The sequence below is a fragment of the Elephas maximus genome, chromosome 3 (assembly GCF_024166365.1).
Source record: "Elephas maximus indicus isolate mEleMax1 chromosome 3, mEleMax1 primary haplotype, whole genome shotgun sequence".
In the NCBI taxonomy this organism is placed as follows: domain Eukaryota; kingdom Metazoa; phylum Chordata; class Mammalia; order Proboscidea; family Elephantidae; genus Elephas; species Elephas maximus.
The window spans coordinates 104,168,544-104,187,580 of record NC_064821.1 but is presented as its reverse complement, the minus strand read 5'-3'; the positions used below and the strand labels follow the sequence as shown (position 1 = coordinate 104,187,580).

Sequence of the window (19,037 nt, the reverse complement as noted above, 5' to 3'; positions counted from 1 at the left end):
CCAAGTCAATTCCAACTCATAGCAACCCTATAAGACAGAGTAGAACTGTCCCATAGAGTTTCCAAGGAGCGCCTGGTGGATCTGAACTGCTGACCTTTTGGTTAGTAGCCATGGCACTTAACCATTATACCACCAGGGTTTCCATTAAATGATAAGCGATCAATACATAGTTCCCTCTCCTTTTCTAGCACATGAGACTCATTTCCAACTTAAAAAAAAAAAATCTAAGAGTCAAGGAAGTTTTTTTTCAGACTTGATTGCTTATAATCTTAAATGAAGACAGCACTCCTGGAATCTCTACTAGCCACTCCCTCTCCATAAATCATCTTTGAATTCAGTTCAATTCTTTGGATTCAGATGCTGCCCAGAAGTATGGTGACCATACTTTCAAACAAAAAATCAGAATATGTGGTCTAAAAAAAGACATTATGCCCTTTCAAGGGGTAAGAGAAAGTCTTGGAAAAGAAGCTATCCAAACCATCTGTCTCCAGTTCCTCACTTCTTAACCCCCTGGAATATACATTCTGCCTGCCCCTCCCACTGAAACTGCTCCCCACAAGGTGAACAATACCCTCTTTGTTGCTAACTCCAATGGACAGTTTTCTGCTTTTATTTTACTTGAATTCTCTTTTGTATTTTATACTCCTTGACCACTTCCTCCTTATTTGTTCTCTTCCCTTTTTTTCCAGGGCACCATATGCTCTTGGCTTTTCTATCTCCTCCCTCTCTGGCTGTTCCTCTTCCTCTGTTTCTCCCTTAAATGTTTGAATTTTCCAGAGATCTGACCTTGGCCCTTTTGCTACTCTTTATGTGCCCTTGGGTGACTCCATCTTCCTCTCATAACTCCAGTTACCATCTAGTGCTGAAGACTTCCAAATACATATCTTACCTCTTACCCACTTCTACCTCATGAGTTCCAGATCAAATATGCAACCACTCATCAAGTATCTCCTCTTGGCTGTCCAAAGGCACTTCAACTAAAAATGGCTAATATCGCACATTAAAATCTTTCCAATACATTTGCTCTTTCTCCTGTTTTACTTGGTATAATCAAAGCCATTATCATTGAACTGGTTGCCCAAGTAACCATTTGTGGCGGAGGGGGTGCACAGTAACCCAACCTCTCTGAACTTTAGTTTCCCACCCATAAAATGGGTAAATTGATACCTATCTCACTGAGTTAATTCTTAATGCATGGAAGAAAGGTTAAAGTTAGCTACCTTTCCCTTCTTTAAAGGTACTTCTTTCTCAAAGTTCTGAACCAATGATTCTAGAAGAAAGTAGGTATACCAGAGTTTGGTATCAGAGTGGGAATCATTTTGACTCATCTCCCTCCCTCAGCTCCCCAATTTAATTTTTACCAAAAATAAAAAACCCAAAACAAGAACAAACAAAAAATAAACCAAACCCAACTCATTGCTGTTGAGTATATTCTGACTCAGTGACCCTATAGGGCAGAGTAGAACTGCCCCATAGGGTTTCCAAGGCACAGCTAGTAGATTCGAACTGCCAACTTTTTGGTTAGCAGCTGAGTTCTTAACCACTGCGCCACCAGGGCTCCAATTAATTTCCATCAGGACCTGTCAATTCCTTCTTTTAAATATCCCTCTAATTAGCAAACTTTTCTCCAGCTCAGATGCTACTACTATATTCAGGCCACCTTCGTATCATGCCTGGATTTGCATTTTGGCTTTCTAATTTATCACCCTGCCTGAAGTCTTGCAACATCCAACTAGGTATTCTGCATTCTTTCATGAGTGACTCTTCTAAAATGCAGTTCTGATTGTAACTCCCACCCTGTCCTAAGACCCTTCAGTGGCTCCCCTCACTGTCCTCAGGATAAAGCAACAAATGTTCTTGCCTGAGAAAAGATGTTCTTCATTATCTAGCTCCTCCGTACACTGACTGTATTATATACATATCTCCCATTCATCCTCTTTCCTCACCTCTGCCCACACCATATTCCAACCACACTAAACTACTTATAATTTTCATAGTATGCACATCTTCACTTAACCTCTGACTGCCTATTCTGCTCCTTCTTGTCTAGAATTCTTTTTCTTGGTTTCTTTACCTGGCATGTTTCAATCATCATGCCAGACTTATCTTTGCTATCATCTCTTAGAGACCTTTCTAGAAACCCATGCTTCGTTCATTGTCCACATTCCCATGGCAACCTATGCTGAAAACAACTATCTCAGCTCCCTTCCTCACATCCAACTCCAGCCTGATAAGAGGAAAGGAGGAGTGATCCTGGCATCTGCAAGCACCCTCAGAAGTGGAATGCCAGCTGCCTTCATCACCTATGATGGGGGTTTGACAGTAACTTTCCCATTCTCTGGTTTGGGAATAACAAGATTTTCTCTAGGAACATGCATAAAACTGATCACATTATTTCCCTGCTTAGAACCCTTCCCTGGCTAACCACTGTCCTTTGGATAAAATCAGTTTCTTATCTTGGTTTATGGGGCCCTGGATGATCTAGACATTGCCCTCCTCTCTAACCACACCTTGTTCACCTTGGTCTGCGCCCCAATATTAACACCCTAGCCTTTTCTTCAAGGCTTTCACATATGCCAATCCCTCTGCCCAGAGTGTTCTTCTCTTCTGCTCTTCACATGGTTCATTCCTTTTTATCCTTCAGATCTTAACTGTACCTCCATCAGCCAGGGCTTCTCTGACCACCTCGACTATATGGGGTTTTCCCTTAGATTCTATCACTGAACTCTGTTAGTTTATTTCTTACCATGCTTGGCAACTGTAGACATTTTTGTGTTCATCTACTTGTTAACTGCCTGTGGCCTCCTATGGACTTTAAACTTCATGAAAGTGGACTATCACCAGTATATAGTCAGGGTTTAGCAGAGAACCTGGCACACAGCACCACTCAAAAATACTTGTCCAATGAATAGTACTTTCTCCATTGTATGATAATTGCCTCTTTATTGCATCTCTATCCATTTCTGGAGTTGGAACTCACAGGCAAGAGTTATTATTCAACCTACCAGGGGCTCAACATATAGCTATTAGTGTACAATGAACAAATATATATCCTACATAATTAGAATATTAAAATTGGAATTTCTGGAACATTCTAATGATTTAAGAGGAAAAATAGAATATTGGATGAGCCTGGAAAAGTGGCTACAAAATATCATTATATTCAGGTTACCTCTTAACTGATGAAATTTTGTAGATTCCCAGACATCTAAAGTGTCACAGAAACCTGTTTACCTCGTCGTAGTACCGCGCAGCTGAAGGAGGAAATCTCTGGAACATATGGACATAGCCTTCCAGGCATGCTGGTGTATACTGCAAAAGGGGAAATGGAGAAGGACCAGGCACCTTGGGACTCCCTTGCCTACAATATGCCAAGCACTGTGCTGGGCTACAGTTAACCTGCTGAGAGTTAAAAATGGAGGATTTATTTTTAGTTAGTGCAGCCTGTGGGCTTCTTAAAAAGACCCTAATCCCTCAGGAAGAGGAAAGGTGTTAGTATCATCGCTCTGGTCCTATGACTGCCCTAGCTCAGGGGAGCATAAATAAATACTTGCTGATGGACCGATGGCCCCAGTTGTCAGAGTAAGGGACCAAAGGTAAAAAAGTGCATAAGGCCAAGGGAGGAATCTGAGAGTGCAAGGGCAGAAGAGAAAGGGAGAACAATCCTTAGGAGAGTCTGAGAGTTCCGTGTAATCCTCAGTTTCTTCCTCTAGTGTTAAATGAGATAGTGCATGTGAAATTGCCACTAAACACAGCGCCAGGCACACTGCAAATTCCCCCCTACCTCCAGGTGATTCTTTTTTCTCATTCAAAATTTTCTACACAAATTATTTTGTGACATTGGTTGCAATCCTCACAATGTGTCGGCACTCTCCCCTTTTCCATTCTGGGTTGCCTGGGTCCATTCATCCACAGTTTTCCTATGCTTTCCTGCCTTCTTGTCTTTGAGCAGGTGTTGCCCATTTGGTCTCGTATACTTGACTGAACTAAGAAGCATATTGTTCATGTGTGTTATTATTTGTTTTATAGGCCTGTCTAATCTTTGGCTGAAAGGTGGACTCTGGGAGTGGCTTCAATTCTGAGTTAGCGGGGTGTCCGACTCTGAGGCCATAGTCTCTGGAGTTCCTTCAGTCTCTGTCAGACCAATAAGTCTGGTCTTTTTTTGTGAATTTGAATTTTGCTCTACACTTTTCTCCCATTCTGTCTGGGACCCTCTATTGTGATCACCGTCAAAGCCATTGGTGGCGGTAGCTAAACACCATCTAGTTCTTCTGGGCTCAGGCCAGTGGAGGCTATGGTTCATGTGGTCCATTAGCCCTTTGGACTAATATTTTCCTTGTGTCTTTGGTTTTCTTCATTCTTCTTTGCTCCAAACATGATGGGACCAATAGATGTATCTTAGATGGCTGCTCACAAGCTTTTAAGACCATGGATGCCACTCACCAAAGTAGGATATAGAAATTTTCTTTATAAACTATGTTATCACAATTGACCTATATGTCCCCTGACTATGGTCCCCAGCCCTCAGCCCCAGTAACTTGGTCCCTCAGGGTGTCTGGACGTATCTAGGAAGCTTCTATGGCTTTGCTTTGGTCAAGCTGTGTTGACTTTCTCTACATTGTATGTTGCCTTTCCCTTCATCAAAGTTAACACTTATCTACTCTCTAGTTAGTGATTTCCTCCCTCCACTCCTCCCCTCCCTCATAACCATCAAAGTTTTTTTTTTGCCTGCATGTAAAAATTTCTTGAGTTTTTATAATAGTGGTCTCATACAAATTTGTCCTTTTGTGATTGACTTATTTCACTCAGCATAACGCCGTCCAGATGCATTCATGCTGAGATGTTTCTCAGATTCATCATTGTTCTTTATCATTACATAGTATTATTCCATTGTGTGTATGTACCATAGTTTATCCATTTATCTATCCAGGGGCACTTAGGTTGTTTCCACCTTTTTGCTATTGTGAATAATGCTGCAGTGAACCTGGCTGTGCATATGTCTATTTGTGTGATGGCTCTTATTTCTCTAGGGTATATTCTTTGGAGCAGACTTGCTGGTTTTATGATATTTCTATTTCTAGCTTTTCAAGGAACCATCATATTTTTTTCCAAAGTGGGTGTACCATTTTACATTCCTACCAGCAGTACAAAAGAGTTGCAATCTCCCCAAAACTTCTCCAACATTTGTTTTTTTCTTTTTTTTGATTCGTGCCAGTATTGTTGGGAGTGAGATGGTATCTCATTTAGTTTTGATTTGCATTTCTCTAATGGCTAATGATTGTGAACCTTATTTGTCTGTTAGCTGCCTGAATATCTTTTTTGGTGAATTGTCTGTTCATTTTTTTTTTTTTTATCCTTTGCCCACTTTTTAATTGGATTATTTATCTTTTTGTTGTTGAGGTATTGACACATTCTATACATTTTAGAGATTAGACCCTCGTTGGGTATGTCTGTCATAGCCATAAAATTTTTCTCAGTCTATAGGTTCTCTTTTTACTCTTTTGGTGAAGTCTTTTGATGAGTATATGTGTTTAATTTTTAGGAGCTCCCAGTTATCTAGTTTATCTTCTGGTGTTTGTGTATTGTTAGTTATGGTTTGTATTGTATTTACACCATGAATTAGGGCCCCTAACATTGTCCCTATTTTTTTCTTCCATGATCTTTATTATTTTAGGTTTTATATTTAGGTCTTTGATCCATTTTGGCAAATTCTTAATAAATGTTCTTGTCCTTACTTTTTCCTTCCCTTGCTTGAGGATTGCATAGTCTTTAACGGAAAGCTTCAAGTAGAGATTCAATATATAGGAAACCAGTGCATTTTAAGAAATGGATACCCAGTGGGGTTATGAGAATTGCAGGCAAGGGCCCAGGTAAGAGAAGTTTGAGAAATAAGTGAGATCAAGAAAACCTGATTGTCCTCAGTAGGACTCCAGGGAGAAGTGGAAGAAATGGAGAGGTTGAGAGGGAAAATGTGAATTAGCAGAATGAAAAAGATTCACTCTGAAACCAATAGAATCACAAGGAAAGAAGACCACTGCTAACAGTCGATTTTAGACAAAAAAACTTGGAAAAGACCAGGCTCTTGTGTTCACAGGTCTTCCTCCCCCAGTAGACTGTGAGCAGCCTGAGATCATGGACCATATCCTCCCTGTCTCCATGCTTCCACTCTGTCCTCCCCCTCCTCACCCCATGGTCTGATTTATTCTCCACAGAGCAGCCAAACTAAAAAAGCAAATCTGATTGTGTTTCTCCCCTGTCCAAAAACCAAAGCCTTCAATAAAATCTAGTGTCCTTATAGTTATCTATCATGACATACATGGTTTGGCCCCTGGCTAACTTTCAGCTCTCATCTCCTTCCTCTTCCCTCCCACCATAATCCAGCCACAGTGGCCTTTACAACTGTCATGGACTGAATTATGTCCCCCCAAAATGTGCATATCAACTTGATTAGGCCAGGATTCCCAGTATTGTATGGTTGTCCTCCATTTTGTGATTATAATTTTATGTTGAGAGGATTAGGGTGGGGTTGTAACACCACCCTCACTCAGGTCACCTCCCTGATCCAAGGTAAAAGGAGTTTCCCTGGGGTGTGGCCTGTACAACCTTTTATCTCTCAAGAGATAAAAGGAAAAGGAGGCAAGCAGAGAGTTGGGGACCTCATACCACCAAGAAAGCAGCACCAGGAGCAGAGCATGTCCTTTGGACACGGGGTCTCTGCACCCGAGAAGCTCCTTGACCAGGGGAAGATTGAGGACAAGGACCTTCCTTCAGAGCTGAGAGAGAGAGAAAGCCTTCCCCTGGTGCCGAGGCCCTGAATTTGGACTTGTAACCTACTAGACTGAGAGAAAATAATTTCTCTTTGTTAATGCCATCCCCTTGTGGTATTTGTGTTATGGCAGCACTAGATGACTAAGACAACAATGTTTCCCAAGCCTGCCCAGCTGGCTGTTGTACCAGGCCTTGGGATTTAATGTTTCTTCTGTCTGGAGGGATCTTCCCCATATGCCCGTGGCCTGCTCCCTGCCTTCAGTCAGTGCAGGTGTCACCTCATCAAGCATATCTTCTCCATCTGAAATAGTTCCCATTCATCACCCCAAAACCCCTTCTTCTGTACCTCCTGACTCATCTTTTTCTTTAGAGCACTTATCAGTTCCTGGCATTATATCATATATAATTGGTCCCTCGGTGGTGCAAACAGTTTACACTTGACTACAAGCCTAAAGGTTGGTAACTTGAACCCACCCGCTGGTACCACAGATGAAAGGCCTGGCTATCTGCTTCTGTAAAGATTACAGCCAAGAAAACCTTATGGAGCAGTTCTACTCCGTAACACATGAAGTCGGAATTGACTCGATGGCAGTGGATTTGGTTTTACAGATACAGCTATGATGCAGCTATACAGATATACATGTAAATTACAACTTCCATGAAGGTGGGAATTTTTCTGTTCTGTCGTTCTTGTTTAATAAATGCTAAGCACAAAGTAGGTTTTAAATACGTATTTATTGTATCTATCTCCAATGTTTAACATAGGTTCTGGCACGTGGTAAATGAGCAGTAAATGCTGAACTATTCCCCTGCTATTGCCCTCAACCTATTAGATTATAATTTAGTGATTTATTTCTCTTTGAGCTGGTCTGTGAGCTCCGTGAGGACAGGCATTCTGTCTTATTCTTCTCTACATGTGGAGAGAGCTGAGCACAGAGAGGGGCTTCACCAGAATTGTCCAATTGATTTATCCACCAGGAATAAGGAAAGGATGCTTTATCTTAGAAGAGCAATCTTTATGTATTTGCCAGAGGGAGGCAGCCTGCCAGAAGACACTTGAAGACACAGTCATCAGACAGTCAGGGGACCTAGATTTAACCTTGGTTCTGCACCTAACGTTGAACCTCGTAGCTCTTGTGGATTATGCCAATGTCTTCCCACCAAGAACTGCCATCACCACAACTTCCTTCCAAGACACTGGTAGTTTAGGTTCCACATGAGAACTAAGACAATAACAGGCAGTTAGGAGGAAAAGAACTGAAGTTATGATCAGTGTGAGGTGCTCTCTGGCTAAGGAGTGAAATATCTGGATATTGGACCCCACATCGAGAGACTCTGGTTGCCAGTTACATGCAGTGGCACATCTAGTTTACTGAATTTATAAACTCAGAAACATTTCTCTTCAGGGCTTATGGTAAATCAACAGTATGGCTTGTCCCTGGGTGGCACAAATGATTAAGCACTTGACTAGTAGCTAAAAGACTTGGTGATCTGCTTCCAAAGGGTCACAACCTTGAAAACCCTATGGAGCAGTTCTACTCTGCGCACACAGGGTCACCATGGTCAAAGGAGACTTGAAGACAACTAAAAACAAAAATAACAAATCAACAGTATAAAATACTCAATATGTTTATCAGCATTTGTTTCCATGGTTTCAAGTAGGATTTGTGGATGTTAAGCTCTGAGATAGTGGTAACCTCCATTGCTGTTTTCAGAAAGTCTCAAGTTACACCAAAAGAGTCATATAGTATCTGATTCTAAGAGATTTTCATCTTTTCCAAACAACTAGCCCCACTTTAATAACAGGTATGCTTATTTTTTTCTAAGACCTGAAACATAATGGACGCTATGTTGTTGTTGTTGTGTGCCGTTGAGCTAATTCTGACTCATAGCGACCCTATGAGTGGAACTGCCCCACAGAGTTTACAGGGAGTGGCTGGTGGATTCAAACTGCTGACCTTTTGGTTAGCAGCCTGAACTCTTAACTACCTTTCCACCAGGGCTCCATGGGTGCTACAGTCTTGTAATATTCTATTCACAGCAGAGACATAGTGAGGGAGGGCAGAAGGGTGCACTTCCCCTGGCGCAAGTTCAAGGGGGCACCAGACAAGGTGTGGAATGACATTCTGAGGTGCCACAATATGAAAGATGCCTGAGGCAGGCAGACAGGAGGGGGGAAGATGTCTCTGCTGATATATTAAAGTCCACTCATCTCGAAATTGGGGGGGAGTGTAAATTAGAGATTGCCTCTGGGAATTCGAATTGGGGGGGCACAATTTAGAGATTGCCCCTGGCAGCTCAAATTGAGGGGGCAACTTAGAGATTGTCCCTGAACAGTCTTTACCCTCAGTAGGCCCCTGATTCACAGATCTTATAGCGTTTACAGATTCATTTTCCTTTGCAATACAATAGCAGAAAAGTGGAGGAAAAAGAACTAACATTTCTTTTATACCTACTGAATATCTGAGCTAGAGATAAAATGTGAGTCACCAAAACACAGACAGAAATGAAGCCAAGAACGTAGATGGGATCACCTTGAAAGAGACTACAAAAAGAGAAGGCCTGGAGCCTAGCTGTGATTAACTTTGATGGCAATGGTCAAGAAAAGGACCATGAATCTGAAAATGAGATTAAGATGGAGGAGTGAGAGATACAGGAGCAAAACCAGGAGAGAGTGGCATTCTGAAAAGTTGAGAAGAAAGTGTTAAAAACAGAGGAAGACGAATCATTGCATGTGCTGCCGAGCACTCAAGAAAGGGGACTGAAAAACATTTTACAGATTTAACAGAACAAACACCAGTGTTAACCTTAGCAACAAATGTTTCAGGAGGCCAATGGTGACAGAATTCAGATTGAAGTGGGTAAGGAAGGAGCAGCAAGTGAGATAGAGACCATGAGTATAAGCAATGATTTTGAGAAGCTTCGCTCTAAGGAGGAGGAGAAATACAGGCAGGTAGTTGGAAGAAAATACTTCCATAATCAAGCAGCGTCTGACAAGAGCTGAGATTAAATCCAGGTCTGACTCCAAGACTGAATTCTACAAAAGGCTGCTTCTGGACTAACCTAGGCTCCTGCTTCTCTGAGTCCATGTGCCCATCCACAAATCTTTCTTTCCTATATTCAATAAAAAACTACTCAAATGAGGTTCATCTATAGAAGAAAGCTCTGGAAATTTTAAGTATTTCATTGCAAAGACTAAATATCCCTTAGGTTTGTGTTCGGCTTTAAAATCTTCACAGATTATCATTCCCATGATCTATTTTTATCCTGCAACATCTGTAAAATGAGTTAAGCAGGGCAGTAATTATTATTATTTTATGGGTGAGAAAACTGAGTCACCGAGATATTCCTAAGAGAACTGGTGCAAGAACCCAAGGCTTCTAATTTTCAGTCAAGTTCCTTGATACTGTATCATACTTTCCACAAGAAAGTGGGCAGGTATAGATGACTGACCTCTGCTGCTTAACCCTATGGACAGCCACCACCACAATTCTTCCTCCTCTCTTATAATCACTACTACTACTAGTCATTGTTAAAGTACAGTTGACAAAATCTGTGAAGTACACTATCTTGCTAAACTCAAAATCAATCCTCATAGTTATCGAGGGCTGCCTCTCTAATACTCTCCTATGCTATGATGAGGAAACTGAGGTTCACACAATGATGCACGTTGGAGCTGGGATTTAAATCTAGATCTCTGAACGCCAAATTGAATGCTTTTGCTTTGGGTTAATGGTTTATAGATGCTGGATCCCTTTGAGAGTCTGATGAATGCCATGACCCCTGTTCACAGAAATCTATGCTTGAAGTATACAATCAATACAAATTTGTACACAGCTCTGAGGGTTTGACTGCTGATTTGAAGTTAGAAATCCCTGCTCTAGGTTATGCAGCTTCTAAGACAACCTAAAGTACTAGCTCATGAGGTAAACGGTGTAATCCCTATCAGTGGTAATAACATTATAATAAGAGACTTGTGAAGCCTTTCTCAGTCTCCTTCTCTACACCCTGACAACAAATTATTGTATTCTAGGATGACATGTATTTTATTCATCTCTGTGCAGGTCTGCCTCCCCTATTGGTATGTAAACCTCTTTATGGAAGGGAAGGGTATAATACCAATAACTACAACAACCATAACAATAACTTCTATCACTACCATTGCCATTTATTGAGCACCTATTTACAACTTGACACTTCATCACTATGTGCCAGGCACTATTCCAACTTGTTTAATTTTTTCAACAACCCTATGAGGTGGTTACTAGTATTATTTCCTTTTATAATGAGGTACTAAGGCACAAAGATTTTAGGTAATTGCCCACGGTCACACAGCTATTTAGTAGTAAAGCAGAGACACAGGCAATTTGGATTCAAAGTCTACATTAGCTATCACCTTAGAGCATCTCTCTTTCATCATGTACTGACTACCTAGGGTTTCTCTCTTAACCTTATCAAATGCCTTAATTTTCTTTAAAAGTCTAATAATTAAGCATTATCATAGAATTTTATTTATTTATTTTAAATCTTTTTATTTTGAAATAATTTAAGATTTATAGGAAAGTTGCAAAAATAATAGACAGATTTCCCTTATACTCTTCACCTAAGAAATTAATATAGATACAATACTATTAACTAATCTACATACTTATTTGAATGTTGCTAGTTTTTCCCTACTAATGTCTTTTTCTGGTTCAGGTTCCAATCCATTATCCTACATAGTTTTTAGTTGTAACACCTTCTAATATCCTCCAATCTGGGGCAGCTCTTCAGTACTTCTTTGAGTTTCATAACCTTTTTTTAAAAAAATTTTATTGTGCTTTAAGTGAAAGTTTACAAATCAAGTCAGTCTCTCATATAAAAACTTATGTACACCTTACTAAAAAAAAAAAAAAAAAAAAAACACCTTACTACATACTCCCAATTGCTCTCCCACGAATGAAACAGCCCGCTCCCTCCCTCCACGCTCTCTTTTCCTGTCCATTTCGCCAGCTTCTAACCATCTCTACCCTCTCATCTCCCCTCCAGGTGGGAGATGCCAACATAGTCTCAAGTGTCCACCTGACCTAAGAAGCTCACTCCTCACCAGCATCCCTCTCCAATCCATTGTCCAGTCCAATCCCTGTCTGAAGAGTTGGCTTCAGGAATGGTTCCTGTCCTGGGTCAACAGAAGGCCTGGGGACCATGACCACCGGGGTCCTTCTAGTCTCAGTCAGACCATTAAGTCTGGTCTTTTTATGAGAATTTGGGGTCTGCATCCCACTGCTCTCCTGCTCCCTCCGAGGTTCTCTGTTGTGTTCCCTGTCAGGGCAGTCATCGGCTGTAGCCTCATAACCTTTTTTTTAATTAACTTTTATTGAGCTTCAAGTGAACTTTTACAAATCAAGTCAGACTGTCACATATAAGTTTATATACACCTTACTCCATACTCCCACTCGCTCTCCCCCTAATGAGTCATTCCTTCCAGTCTCTCCTTTCGTGACAATTTTGCCAGTTTCCAACTCTCTCTATCCTCCCATCCCCCCTCCAGACAGGAGATGCCAACACAGTCTCAAGTGTCCACCTGATATCATTAGCTCACTCTTCATCAGCATCTCTCTCCTACCCACTGTCCAGTCCCTTTCATGTCTGATGAGTTGTCTTTGGGAATGGTTCCTGTCCTGGGCCAACAGAAGGTTTGGGGACCATGACCGCCGGGATTCCTCTAGTCTCAGACCATTAAGTATGGTCTTTTTGTGAGAATTTGGGGTCTGCATCCCACTGATCTTCTGCTCCCTCAGGGGTTCTCTGTTGTGCTCCCTGTCAGGGCAGTCATCGATTGTGGCCGGGCACCAACTAGTTCTTCTGGTCTCAGGATGATGTAGGTCTCTGGTTCATGTGGCCCTTTCTGTCTCTTGGGCTCTTAGTTATCGTGTGACCTTGGTGTTCTTCATTTTCCTTTGCTCCAGGTGGGTTGAGACCAACTGATGCATCTTAGATGGCCGCTTGTTAGCATTTAAGACCCCAGACGCCACATTTCAAAGTGGGATACAGAAAGTTTTCATAATAGAATTATTTTGCCAATTGACTTAGAAGTCCCCTTAAACCATGGTCCCCAAACCCCTGCCCTTGCTCCGCTGACCTTTGAAGCATTCATTTTATCCCGGAAACTTCTTTGCTTTTGGTCCAGTCCAGTTGAGCTGACCTTTCATGTATTGAGTATTGTCCTTCCCTTCACCTAAACCAGTTTTTATCTACTAATTAATCGGTAAAAAACCCTCTCCCACCCTCCCTCCCTCCCCCTCCCGTAACCACAAAAGTATGTGTTCTTCTCAGTTTATACTATTTCTCAAGATCTTATAATAGTGGTCTTATACAATATTTGTCCTTTTGCCTCTGACTAATTTCGCTCAGCATAATGCCTTCCAGGTTCCTCCATGTTATGAAATGTTTCAGAGATTCGTCACTGTTCTTTATTGATGCGTAGTATTCCATTGTGTGAATATACCACAATTTATTTACCCATTCATCCGTTGATGGACACCTTGGTTGCTTCCAGCTTTTTGCTATTGTAAACAGAGCTGCAATAAACATGGGTGTGCATATATCTGTTTGTGTGAAGGCTCTTATTTCTCTAGGGCTCATAACCTTTTTTGAAGCATGCTAGTAATAATTTTGTAGACTGTCCCTCATTTGTAGAATATGCCTCAAAATTCTGGGTTTTTCTGATGTTTTCATTGAGGTTTTGCATTTTTGGTAGGGATACCACATAGTTGATGTTGTCGTCTTCGCAGGGCCCCATATAAGGAGATGCATGTTGTTGATACGTCTCACTTACTGGCATCGTGAACTTTGATCGTTTGAGTGGGTAAAGCGGTGGCTGCCAGATTTAGCCACCGTAACGTTGCTATTTTCCCTTCAGTAATTAATAAGTATCTTGTGGAGAGGTAATTTGGGACTCTACAAATATCCTGCTTCTCATCAAGCTTTCACCCACTAATTTAAGCATACATCGAAGATTCCTGCCTGCAACAATTATTACTGTGGTGTTTGTCTCAGGGCGATTGCCTAATTCCATCATTTCTTCTACATTTATTAATTGCAAGTCCACCATGGTCTGTGCCTTCTTTCCATTTATTTATTTCTTCAATTATTTATTTAAATCAGTATGGACGCATGGATGGTTATTTTATGCTATCTTTATGTATTTTTTTTTCTCAAATTATCTCAGATTAGGCCACTGGGAGCTCCTTCAAGTTAGTTCCTGTGTCTTTTGCCAACTCCTTTTTGTCCAAGTCCTTACTTTTGGGCACCATAAGATGTTCGTGTGTTTTCCCTGCCTCAGGCCTGGAATTGATCATTTTTCCAAAAAGTCCTGGTTCTTTTTATTGGAGAACCAGGAGAATGATATTTAGAATCCAAGACCTGGGTGCTTATGTGTGTCACTGCTAGTAGGGTGTCATTGCTTCTAGGCCATCTTAGCAGAGAAAGCGAGGAAATATACGTATGTATAATTATAAGCATACACAAATGGAGTAGAACTGCCCCATAGGGTTTCTAAGGAGTGGCTAGCGGATTTGAACTGCCGACCTTTTGGTTAGCAGCCAAGCTCTTAAGCCAAGTTCTTAACCACTGTACTACCAGGGCCTCATGTATACTCACTCACACACAAACACACACATCTGTCTTGACTTCTACTTATATCTATCTGCATAAATATTAAAAATCACAAGCTCAGATGGACACCTCTGATTTTCACTTACTGGTTCTAGGGCTTTTCCTAGTATTCCTCTTTCCTTATTGGAAACTGACAGTGAGAAACCTGGCTCTCATTGTCCACAATACATTTATTTATTTGCTCAGTTGTAGTAAAGTCCACTGCCGTCGAGTCGATTCCAACTCATAGCGACCCTATAGGACAGAGTAGAGCCGCCCCGTAGAGTTTCCAAGGAGCGCCTGGTGGGTTTGAACTGCCAACCTCTTGGTTGGCAGCCATAGTACTTAACCACTATGCCACCAGGGTTTCCTCAATTGTAGTACACACATAAAATACTTTCAGAATGCCAAACACATACTTCCATAAAAAATTTACAAATTAGAGTACAATATGTATCTAAAGTTATTTTTATCTTTAGCCATACAGCATATTGTCAAAATATTCTTTTCCGAAGTTACTTAGCCTACTTCTTTTCTTTCCTGCCTTCTTTAGTATGGCTACATTATTCATTTGTAATACTGTTATGTTTATAATTTACTGTTTGTATTTCATTTTGCATGCCCCTCATCACATCATGGTATCTATGTACCTACCTACCTACCTATCATCTATCAATCAACTAAATATTACCACAGAAGAGCAGAGTTTTACAAAAAGATATACTCACAAAAACCTTGCTCTCTCCTACTACCCTATTTCCTTACTCAATCCTTCTGTCTCATTCCTACCCACTCCCTATACATAACCAATCTTATTCATTTCTGGGTTCCCCTTCCCGTATTTATTTTGCATAAGTGAGCAGATAGACATATATATTCTTCTATCTCCTTCTTTGATCCATGAAAAGAAGCATATTATTGATACTCCTTTGCACTCAATTTTTTCACTTAACAATACATTCTGGAAATCAATCCATATCAGTTATTATCCTTTGAAGATACAAACTCTAAAATGTTGAATAATTTACCTAAGGTCACATACCTAACCAAACCAAAACCAAACCTGTTGCCTTCGAGTCAATTCTGACTCATAACGATCCTTTAAGACAAAGTAGAACTACCCCATAAAGTTTCCAAGGCTGTAATCTTTACGGAAAGAGCCCTGGTGGCTAAGTGGTTAAGAGCTCGGCTGCTAACCAAAAAGTTGGTGGTTTGTACTCACTAGCCACTCCACAGAACAAAGGTGTAGCAGTCTCCTTCCATAAAGACTACAGCCTTGGAAACCCTATGCAGCAGTTTTACCCTGTCCTATAGGGTCACTATGAGTCAGAATCTAGATGGGTTTGGTTTTGTTTTTAATCTTTATGGAAGCAGACTGGCTACATCTTTTTCCTGTGGAGTGGCTGGTGGACTTCAACTGCCTCCCATTTGGTTAGCAGCGGAGTGCTTAACCACTGAGTCACCAGGGCTCCTGTCACATACCTAAAACCAAAACAAAATCTAGACCCATTGCTGTACAGTCACAGGAATCTAAGAAGTTTTGACTCCAAAATTCATAACACTTCTATGTCAGAGTTTCTCATCAATGGTCCCTGGGTATATTCTGGGGGAATCTATAGGTTCTTTATGTTTTATTCAATAATTTAAAAAGTTAATACATATATGTTCAGGATCATCTGGTTGACTATTTTATAACCAAGTACTGCCAGGCATTTTCATTGCCATAGGATCTGAAAATCACAGAGCTGCCCAAAGTGAATGTCCTCAATGCAGTCACCTGAGAAGGTTGTAGGGGGAACAGAGAGGGTAGTTACCTAGCAGCAGCCTTGGCTTGTAGTTGAGGGAAGGCAGCATGGCCCTGCACCATGTGCTCTATCTGAAAAACAAAGGAGACAGGTCAATTTTATAGCTTCTCGGATCTATGTTTACGCCAAAAAAAGACATACAAGTATTAAAAAGGTCTAAAAGAGATTAAGTGACTGTCCGAGTGCACAGAGGAGTAAGTGGCAGATCTAGGTCTTTCACTGAGGTGTCTCTGTATCTGAAGTCCTTGTTGTTAATGATTCTCCCACATTGTTTACTAAACCTCCAGGTATAAGTTGCTGAATTCCATTTATGCCATTCTGCAGGAGTATTTCAAAATAATACAAAAATAACTGGTCATTTCAGTGGGGTAGTTTTGCAAGTTTTGAATATTTACTGACTAGGAGCCCTGATGGCCCAACAGTTAAGCACTCGGCTGCTAACAGAAAGGTTGGCAGTTTGAAATCTGCCAGTGGATATTTGTTCGCTTAAAGATTACAGGCTAGAAAATCCTATGAGGGAGCTCCACTTTGTCACATTGGGTTGCTACGAGTCGAAAATTGACTCAATTGCACCTAGCAACAACAAGGTTCAATCTTGGGTTTTAGTAGTGACAAGGCATATTCTGGATCTTCATAGAGTTTATAACTCAGTGGGATCATTGAAATGAACTAGGGGGATCAGTAATGGATAATTAAACTCACTACTTGACTTGATGCTAATTTCTATGGGAAGTGCTTTAGGGGTTAAATGAAGGGGGGTTTAAAAGAGCTTGTTGAATCACAACAGGATTCCAGAAGGAAGCACAAGACACAGCATGTGTGCGTACATGAATGCAGTTATTCAGTATTTACTGAATGCCTAATATGCCAGGTACTGTCCTAGTCTCAGGGAATCCAGTGGAAAATAAGAAATACATAGTAGCAGAAAATAAGGGTCAATAATTTGGCAGTCATTATTTAGCTGCAGGAAGACAGGCTTCAGCTGAGAGGCCAAGAACAGGCAGAGTTTGAAGGAGTAAAGGGCTGGAGGAAAGTCAAGCCAGAAAGGAAGCCATGTTGAATAGACCCATGAAGATGAAAATACATACATGGTGTAAGCAGTAGGGGAATTGGTCTAGCTCCTTGCCTGGCATATCATACCAGTGACCAGCTGCTGAGTTGATTTCTGACTCATAGCAACCCCACGAGTGTCAGAGTACAACTGTACTCCATATAGTTTTCAGCGGCTAATTTTCTGTAAGTAGATTACTAGGACTTTCTTCCAAGGGCCTCTGGGTAAACTTAAACCTTTAACCTTTCAGTCACCAGACAAGTATATTAAACATGTGCACCACTCAGGGACTCAGAGATCACATGTGCTCAATAAATATTTGTTGAATAAATGTTGAATGAGCGAGCTATAACGGGGGTCCACCATGTGATCTAATAGCACAATGTATTCTTCCATGGTAGCACTTACCATGCTTTACATTTGTACCTATTGGTACAATTTCCTGAATGATGTCTACCAACAAACTACAAATTCTACAAAAAGCAGGAACCATTTATGTTAACTATATGCTAAATCAGAGAATAAATGAAGCTGTGGAAATATGGATCAATAAGGAGAGTGGGGTTAGAAACAGTGGGTCTTGAAAGTCAGGTAAGTGTTTATACTTTTACTAGATTGGGGGCCATAGATGATTATTTTCATTTAAGGAGCAAAATGATGAAAAGTTAAGGCAAGTTACTCTGGCAGGAAGATAGCCCAGGCAGGGAATGCAGACAAGGATCAATGGCTGGCAGTTGGAATATAAGGTACAAATATTCCCTGTCCTCACTCTGTTGTATCACGTATCAAGTGCTTTTACGATCATTAGTTTATATGTCTATCTCCTCCCCTTGAGTTCGTTTAAACCAAGAGCCCCGTTATCCCCCACTTCTCAGTGCCTAGAACAATGCTTGGCATCTTAAATGAATGAATAAGGCACATTTTAAAGAAAATAAAACAGACTTACTGACTGTCCAGTGATAGAATATAAAGAAATCAGAGTCAAGGCTGGCTTTAATATTTGGGTCTTACTAAGAGAGAAGTGTGGCTTAGTGGAAAGAACATGGGTTTTAGAAACAGACTTGAATTCAAATCTGTCGTGTGTGCTTATATGCTATGCTGCCTTTACTGTTACTTAACCTCTCTCAGAGCCTCAGTTTCCACAACAGTAAATGGGGACAATAACATCTGCTTTGCAGGGAAGGTTGTGAGTGCCTGCTACATAGTGGGCTTTCAGTTTTAGCCCTGGTGGCACAGTGGTTAAGAGCTTGGCTGCTAACCAAAAGGTCAGCAGTCTGAGTCCACTAGCCGCTCCTTGGAAATCCTATGGGGCAGTCCTACTCTGTCCTGTAGGGTTGCTGAGTCAGCACAGACTCGATGGTAACTTTTTTTTTTTTTAATTAAAGATGAGGGGATACCACCAAAAGAAAGTTGGGCGACCATGATTCCAAGGGGTTAGCTGAACTTTGTTTTTTTCACAGCATTTGCTGGTAGAGGTTCACCCTGCTTAATTAACAAAGAACAGGCCAATTTGTCAAATAACTGAGCACTTATTTCAGTCTTCTGGAGCGCCTGTTCCTAGGGTTGGCCTCTGCTTATGTTCTATTCTCTAATGAATTTAGCACAATATATAGAAGAACATTGTGTCCACTTAGTGGTCATTTGCTTCCCAGTGCAATAACCAGTTCTACCATAATTACTGTCCTTGCTAAGCAGCTGCCTGTAACTATGTTCTTGTTTCTTACATCTTCTCCGATTTCAGCTGTAAGAGCAGGCTCTAAGAGTAGGCAGAAAAGCCG

The 19,037-nt window shown here is 41.0% G+C and overlaps 1 protein-coding gene across 18 annotated transcripts in view; it reads right to left on the bottom strand.

Annotated features, from left to right (window-relative positions):
* FGGY (FGGY carbohydrate kinase domain containing) overlaps positions 1-19,037 on the bottom strand; it is a 627,007-nt gene that overhangs the window by 202,439 nt on the left and 405,531 nt on the right. For all 18 annotated transcript variants that reach the window (XR_007516666.1, XR_007516664.1, XR_007516665.1 and 15 more), the window contains one exon: positions 16,218-16,279. Coding sequence is in view for 13 of the 18 variants with exons in the window: in XM_049879407.1 (XP_049735364.1) it covers positions 16,218-16,279 (62 nt within the window). In the remaining 5 variants the exon portion in view is untranslated. The remainder of the gene's footprint in view (positions 1-16,217; positions 16,280-19,037) is intronic.